At 41.9% G+C, this 8,542-nt stretch overlaps 1 protein-coding gene across 1 annotated transcript in view; it reads right to left on the bottom strand.

Moving 5' to 3' along the window:
- Window positions 1–679: 679 nt before the first annotated feature.
- Window positions 680–8,542, bottom strand: part of tshz1 (teashirt zinc finger homeobox 1) — a 31,245-nt gene continuing 23,382 nt past the window's right edge. Inside the window, exon 3 of the mRNA XM_030064224.1 lies at window positions 680–5,316. Within this exon, the coding sequence (XP_029920084.1) occupies window positions 1,958–5,316 (3,359 nt within the window). The 3' untranslated portion in view covers window positions 680–1,957. The remainder of the gene's footprint in view (window positions 5,317–8,542) is intronic.

Below are 8,542 nucleotides of genomic sequence, written 5' to 3'. Positions count from 1 at the left end.
CTGTAGCACTAACGCAGCATCCACCTGGTGCATGTTCCATTTCTCTGTTTCAGATGAGGCTGGCATGCACGTTAGTGCTTTCACAGTAAAAAAAAAAAAAAAAAAAAAATTAAGTTCAAGGAAGTTACTGGAATACAAGGTCCTCTGCCTTACATTCACTCTAAGTCTATTGTTCACATGTGCTTTTTTCCTCTAATCTTGTGTCATTCTTTAGGTTTCAAGTCAAATGCCAGCCTCTACATAAATCTGGTAATCATGACAGCCAGTGACTCCATTCAAGTTTACATGGGGCACACTTGGGTCAGCAAGCAAGTTGGTTATCAGCATCACCTAGGCAGGTAGTCTTCATATATAACAAAACAAGAAACATTATTTGCCAGCAAAGCTAATCAAATGATTGTGTTTTTTTTTTTTTTTGTTTTTTTTTTTGAATATGTTAGTATGTTATACTATACTATATATTCAAACTTATAAATACAACAGGATTATTTTATCTGGTAAGTGGTAAGTAATCTGGATTTACAATAAAGTTTACAAAACCTCCAAAATTGTCATTTTAAGTTTTAATTGAAAATTATCTATGGGAAATATGGCCACAATGATAGTGAATTGCAAGGTTTCTTGCATTCTGCTGAGTTCAACACCCTCCTAAAGTCACCCAAACAACACCAGAGGTTAATCCAGAACATGGAAGTTTATTTTACAATTGAAGATAAAAGAATGGCATTATGAATAATAGGGTTGACAACAAAACATGGAAATCTATCATTTTGTGAGAATTGTTCTTTTTCAATTTTATGTACAGTACCATCATGCATCAGAGGAGATGCCAGCAGAGTTCTGTCATTTTACGTAAACCATATTGAGGGACCTACTTTTCATTGAAAAAAGGACATGGCGGTCCTACAGTATTCTGTAGATCTATACATTTATCCCCATATTTGTCTATAAAATAACATTATAAAAATGCACACAGTACAAATAATGTTGAACTGTAAAGAGCAAGATATGCTGACATACATGTATACATACTTGCTGATTATTCATACAATAAGTTTTAAACTTCATTAGTTTTACAACTGAAGCTTCACGATAATAAAATTGGTACTAACGCAAACACTGTACATGTTGAAACAACCATAAAATGAGTATACTAGAGAAACAAAGATTCTAAACATATTTTTTGTAAGAATTTCTGTAATTTAACAGCAAATACAAAACAATGTTGTAGTTAATATGTTCTATATTCCCCCATATTGCAACGTTGAACTCATTAGGGGGATGCAAAAGTCAAAAAGGTAATGTGTTGTTATTTTTATCCATACATTTCTTTACTCATTTACACTTCCTTAAAGTGCTGAAATCAAGTTGACATTTGAGGACACAATCTTAGGTGGCTATTTTTACTATACCTTCATATAAACTTCAATTTCCAAAATTTGTTAATTTCGTCAACAGGGAACAAATTTTATGAACAACAATACGCTCATTGCTTTACATAAAAAACATGCACAAACTGTCTCTTATAAATAATATGCAAATCCCATGTTGAAATAATAAAAAAAAACAATCTTTTAAAACAGATCAAAATAAGTGTGATCCAGTTTCAAAACAACAGATGGATTATTTCCAAAGGCTCAGATAAGATGCAGTGCATTAAAAATAAGAAAGCAACAATCAGTCAGTGACTACATAGTGCCATGGCTGCCGCACCAATTTGAATTTTGTGTCTTCATGTTGCCAAAATTCAACTTATACAACATAGCTCGGCACCTCTTCAGTGCGAGCCCCTGCTGCTATGGATACTGATTAGGTGGCAAAAAAGCTACCATGTTTCAATTATAATATTTGTCTCATAATAATATTTAATACAGTTGTGGCACTATCCGTAATGACAGATTGCAGCTTAAAGATATAGTGCAACAGTAATCTGTCATGCTGTCAGCTCTATCCACCTTCATGGTTTATCAAACTTATCCAACTCTTTTACAAAGATGAGATGGTCTTCTGGTGACTTTCCATGTGTTTTGCAAAGGTGCAGCTTAATTGCATGCTTGCTCACAAAGGTCCGATTGCACAGCTTGCACTGAAATATCGAGCCAGTGTCTTCCTCTGTAAGTCCAGGTGAAGTAAAACTCTTGTCCACTAATCTGCTGACTGCTTGCTGCTCTATGAAATCTATGGAAAGCTTTGAGAGGTCCTTCAGGGTAAACCCAAGGTGGGACTCCAAATGATTAATGTATGAGGAGGGAGTCCTGAACTGGGATGCACAGTCACTGCACAAAAACAGAGGTTGGCCAGAGTCAATGTTTTTTAGGAACTTTGTGCCGCCTGTCCGCTTTAACTGGTATTTTACATTGGCCAGCCAATGTGAGATAGTAGTCATAGAGAGACCTGTGAATTTACAGATGTGGACACGTTCCTGGGGTCCCAGGTCAGTAATGACAAACTTTCCCTCAGGGGTCTCCCGAAGACTGGATGCAAACTGGGCCTGGAGAATCAGGAGGTGCTGGGGATTCCAGTTTGACTGTCGACCCTTCCGTCTTTGAATGGGAGACAGCTCCTCCAAGCCGTCCTCAAAAGTACAGCCATCCATGTCTGATTTCTCAGAAATGGAAGATGGGGTTGTGGACTTTGGTGTCAAACGGCCAGTCAGATTTTTTACCATGTCCGAAATATCCATCAACGCATTCTCTCGTAAGGGTGGAGATACAGACTGGGAAAAATTTTTGAGAACAGGTTTGCTGTTGTTTATATTGTTGTTGTTTGGTGTAGCAGAAGTACCCTTAGTAGTACTTCCACTAGTGTTTTTGGATTTTGTCAAGTCCATGGGCTGATCATCACTGTCATTGTACTGACTCAGAGATTCAGCTTGCTTGACCTGAGCGGAGCTGCTGTTGATCTTATAAAGCATTGCAAAGGGGTCTACGAAGGGTGTGGCCACCTTTGCAGCTTTCCCCAAATGGTTGTTCATGATAGACTGCAATGCACTGAGAGGGTTGACAAGAGGTTGTTCAGGAGAGTGATCAGTGATGATGCTCAAGTTATTGCAGCCATTGCTAACAGGCATTTTTGGTGCATTAGCTTCACTCTTTACCTGTGCATCTGATTGACTGTCTGTCCACTCTCCTTCTTTGCCTGTAGACTCAGTCTGGTCCTCTACTGCAGTGCTGTTTGCTGGCTTAGAAAGGTTTTCTGACTTGGGTGAAGACTGTTTGTCCTTAGGACTGGGTGAAGGTGACTTGGCAGACATGGGTCTGCATTTATTCTCTAGGGGTTTATCCTCTTTTTCTATCTTTACTGAGCTTTTCCCTGTCACTTTTTCCACTAATTCCTCCATGGCCAGCACATTGCTCTTGTGATTGGGAGGTGGAGAGGGACTATTTGGGGAGTGGATCAGAGTTCCTAAATCAGAAGACAGCACCTTTAAGCTGCTGGTGCTGAATAGTGGCTGAACCTGTGCACAAGGCAAGGTAGACTTCAAAGACCCATGGAGTTGATAGGCAGCATGGATGCTTGGGTATCCACCCCAGGTTGGTGTGCCTGTTTGGGCTTTGCTGATGGCACTTGAAACAGTGTTCTCTAATGACTTTAGGATGTCCAAGCCACCTTTAGGCGTTTCTTCCAAATCTTCCTCTCTGAGATATTGGTATGATCTGGCTTTTCCAGCCTTCTCACTTTTTTCAGAAGGATCTTCTTTTTCCTCTTTTATTTTTTTCTCTACATCCTTTGCCTCTATTTTTTCTTCTTGTACCTCTTCATCTTTCTGTTCTTCGTTTTTCTCCTCAGGGCTGGAGGGCTGCAAGGGTGAGTCAGACTGTGACTTCCCATTGGGAGCTGGGAGTCGTGTAGTAGTTGGTGGCAGAGGAATTGACTGAATCTTCTCCTCAATGACTGGATCAAAAACTAATTGCTTACCTTTTTTAGAAGCTGAGTTGGTGACTTTGAGAAAATGTCCAGTGACCATCATGTGAGCTGTCAGTTGTTGCAAGGTGTCATGTGAACTGCCACATTCCATGCATTTGAGAATTTGTGCCTTGCGTGCCTCAAACTGCCAAGTATAACTGGCACCATTTTGGTAACCATAACGATTATTAGCTGTAACATAAGGATTGGCCAATTTTTGGTCTTTAGGGTTCTCTCCCAGGGCTATACCAGATGTGATAGATTCTGGAGAACTTGGGGACATCAACTCTTGAAATGCTCTTTTTTTGGTTGGGGGTACCAGCTTTGAGGCAAGGGCTGGCATTGGTTCTTTTAGAGGCACTTTCTGATAGTGTTTTGTTTTGATCATGTGGACACTCAGGTCTTGCAAAGATTCAAAAGAGTGGCCACAGTACATGCATTTAAGAACTTTCTGGGCATCTTCTTTGCCTTCCATCTCCATCAGAGAGCGCTTGCGTGGCTTGGACCACCTCTTGCCTCGATCATCCTCTGTGTCCTTATTGTCATCACGGTAGTGGCCTGTCTCATTCATATGCACTGTCAGGCCAACCAAGGTGTCGTAGGCTGCACTACAGTCCTTGCATCTGAACTTGCTAGCACCTGTAAATACAGGGCCATAGAGCTTATTGTTCTGCCTGTAGAGTTGCACGGTGCTGAAAAGGCTAGGTTCAGGGAGGAGATGGTATGGAGTTTGCTGTAGGGTCTTGGCCAATGCTGCCTGGTGCCAATCATAGGCAACACCTCCTGTATTGCCAGAGCTCACACTGCTGCCACTGTTGGTGTTGCTTGATGCAGTGCTTGTCGTGGTACTGCTGGTGGTACTATTAGTGGTGACTGAGGCATTGCTGCTGCCACAACTGTTCTTCACATGGCTGTTCCCCTGGCTGTGACTGTTGAGGAAACCATTGCTCCCTTTGTGATTGCTTCCATTGCTGTTGCTAGCTCTGAAATTGTTCACTTGTTTACTTTTGAGCATGTCCAGGGCAAGGCTGGACCAGGAGGCATCTGAAATCAGGTTTGCATAGACAGTTTTCATTTGCGCCAGGCTATCTTGCAATGACATACCATTGATGGACTCCCTGCTCTCCCCAACCAGCCTTTCTTCTACCTTGTCCTGAACATCTCTGAAGGAGGAAGCGGTCTTAAAGTCAACCAGCTGATCACTGGTGTTGCTGAGGGGAGAGGCGTATCCAGCATCTGGATTAGTGCCATTGCTGAATGGAGAGTTCTGGCAGCTGTAGCGATCTCTTGCATCCTCATCGTCATTGAAAAGATACTCTGCATCTTGGCCATCTAGAGAAAGGCCGTCATCTGGTAGGTGCTCCTCCTCATCGATTTTGTCAACCTTAAAATCATCTTCAGGCCCATAAGCTGAAAAAAAAAGACAACAGAGGGGTAAGCTTACATTAGATATCCATTTATAAATATTTTCACACATATTGTATAGACTACAATGCTTCAAACTGTGCATATTTATTTTGCCTTGAAATCATATTTCTGTTTAACTGCTTCCGTCACTATGTGAGGGTGGTAAGTGCAATAATCCTAAAGAGATTTTTGTCAATAGTCCCGGCAGAGGACACAGGTTTGCAATAATAAAGTGGCAAACATCCATATCTTGACAATGATAGATAGTCCCCTTCACTGCATGGCCTAATGAAGCTATTGAACACTACAGCTCAGCAAGGGTAGAAAGCAGAGATGTGCTACAGAAATATTTCTCCTTAGTTTAGAAACTATAAAACAAGCAAAATTTCAAATTACGCAGAGAACAACTCCTCAAAAGAGATGATACGTATTAATCATGTGGTAAGGTCTTTGACTTCACTATAGAACTGAGGACATTTCTGATCGTGATAAAAATGAAAAAATACAAGAAAAAAAACTGCATCAGTGATATAATGTGGAAACTCAATTTCATGTTTCCTTCACAGGATATACCAAGAAGTAATATAAATTATGGATGATTTAATGACATGCATATGTGAATTTCAGTACAATATTCAAAAACAAAAGTCAATTATGAATGGCTTTCTCCTTTATCAGCAGATTCAAACGCCACACAAACCCACAGTCATAGAGTCTACACAGTTGAATCCAGTATATCATCCAGTATATCATTATGTATTTTGCTGCTGTCAGGAGGCTATAGATCTGTTTGTGACTTTGATTTGCACCATGTTACTAACATGCCACACATAGTACGGATTCACAAATAAGAGATAGTAGGGGAAAATGCCAGCTGCTTCAGGCTTGCCAAACCATGGTTGGCTGGAGTCAAGTTGGCATCAGTTGTGGAAGTCCTCACAGCGTGATGCTAGGAAATGGCCAGTGGACATGACAAGTCATGTTGTCACTGCTATGCTCCCCTTGTACTCACAGAGTCAAGTGTGCCATTTTAAAAGAAGAGAGAGGGATTTACAGTATCAATAGAAAATGGCTGCCCTTGCTCTCTCCTTTTTTTTTTTTTTTTTTAATCTAGCATATCATTCAATGTCACACAAATCATAAAATGCCCATTTACAACTGCTTTGAAATGACCTGTTTCTCTTTCAACCAAGTCTTAAAGCTGACCTACACAAACAGAAGCTATGTTTGCAATTTAAAGCTCTTGATATAGTTGTGCTACAATAGTAGAGAGAAAATATTTTCATTTACATAAAATCATTTCGATAGCGAGAGCAGATTAAGAGAGGAAAATATTACAGAGAGGCAGCAAGAGCGGGAAAAAATAGAGGGTTAGCTCCCCCCAATCCATCCCTCATAAGATGCTTGTCTGAGGTGCCAGAATCAGTCTCCAGTGAGGAGGCAGATGTGCTGTCAGCTTCAAACAGCATGTAGCTCTCTATCCCATAATCGGAATGGACATAATACCTGATGTTTGTGAGGTGCCAGTTACTGCTGCCTGGGAAAACCTGGAGGTCCAACAGCTGCAACTCTGTCTTGTGTGTGTGTGTGTGTGTGTGTGTGTGTGTGTGTGTGTGTGTGTGTGTGTGTATGTGTGAGAGAGAGCACAATTAGCGTGCGCATGCATGCTGAAGTAGCTATGTTATATGAAGATGAAGACATCCTTAAACAAGTCCTGTTTTGCTCTCATAAAAAACACACAGGTTATAATGTTACAGAAACATGTAATATTTTCATTAAATTATCCATTAAATTACAATATTTTGAACGATTGCCAATACCACTGTACACATTTCCCTCATCCCACCTTGTCCTTCCTATCTATGTGCAGTAGATGCAAAATTTCTCTTATTTAAAGTCAATATGGTGAGAGTAGCTAAAGACAAAGCAGCTGACAATGTGCAAGAAACCTGACAGCAGTACACACACACACATACACACACACACACACTGCACAAAAATGCTAGTCTTTCCCTGCCATCCTCCGTATGTTTCCTTGACAGGCGTCAGTGTCAGGAGTGTGTCAGTGTCAGCCTGAGGTGTCAGTGTCCACGCAAACAAGCCTGAGAAGAGGTGGGAGGGGAAAGTAACAACAACAAACAGAAGTCAGCCATTTTTCCCCCGCTCGACTCTCCTCCTTCACCATCTGTGTCAGAAAAGCTGCGGGTGCCACCGCCGGCTAATAAGGCAATCAGAGATGGAAAAGATGCTGACACGGCGGCTTTCGAGCGTCACTCAGAACAAAAGAGGAAGAGAAGAGGGAGGGAGTGAGGGATGGGGGGGGGGGATTAAAACCGGGTTCGAGGGGGAAGGTGTCTGTTGTGGTTGTCAGTCAAAAACGTAAGCCCACTTTGTGCTGCCAGAGAGGATAGGGAAAAAGAGGGGAAGTTTTGAAAAGAGAGGAGAAAAGATGTGTTTAGACCAGCTAACAAGAGGTGAGTGTGTGTGTGTGTGCGCGCGTCTGAGAGTGTGTGTGTGTGTGTGTGTGTGTCCGTGCATGTCTGACAAAAAAACATGACAGGGAAACAAGTTAAACAGCATCAAACAAACTAAGTGTAAGATATTAGGAGAGACAAAAGACAAAGCAGTGGATTTTTTGTGCCATGTCTTTGTGTTTGTGAGATGTGTGAGAGATAGGTATGTCTCAGTGTGTGTGTGGTGTGTGTATTTGTGTGTGTGTGTGTGTCAGTGTCACAGTGTGTCAGGTGCAGGAGGGGATGCGTGCTGGCTGGTGGGGGGAAAGCGAAGCCATCTGCGTCTGGAGAGGAGCCTGTCACTATTGTTGTGCCCAGGGCCCAGGACTTCCTGCTGCAGACAGGTGACACCACAGTCGGACACAACTGCCCCCCGCTCCCGCTACCTCCCCACCCCCAGCTCGCCTCAAAACTCCATCCCACCCACAAGGCAGGAAGCCTTGTGCGGCCCACACATGCAAACACAGCACCTTGCTCCTGTACACTTTCTGATTTGCCACAGATATGAACAAACGCAGCAGGCAGGACACACACATATCACATGCACTGATACAAGCATGACAACCGCAACTGAGACGGGGAGACACAGGGGAAAAAACGATAACACTGCAACAAATAAGAACGTATTCATTTTCTATGTAAAGGTGCAATATGATTTTTATTGTTCCAAAGCAGAACATGAGTATAATACCTGCAGGGATTTGACTTAATTGCAG

This window comes from Myripristis murdjan, chromosome 11 (genome assembly GCF_902150065.1).
Source record: "Myripristis murdjan chromosome 11, fMyrMur1.1, whole genome shotgun sequence".
Taxonomy (NCBI): Eukaryota; Metazoa; Chordata; class Actinopteri; order Holocentriformes; family Holocentridae; genus Myripristis; species Myripristis murdjan.
This window is presented reverse-complemented; position numbering and strand designations above follow the sequence as displayed.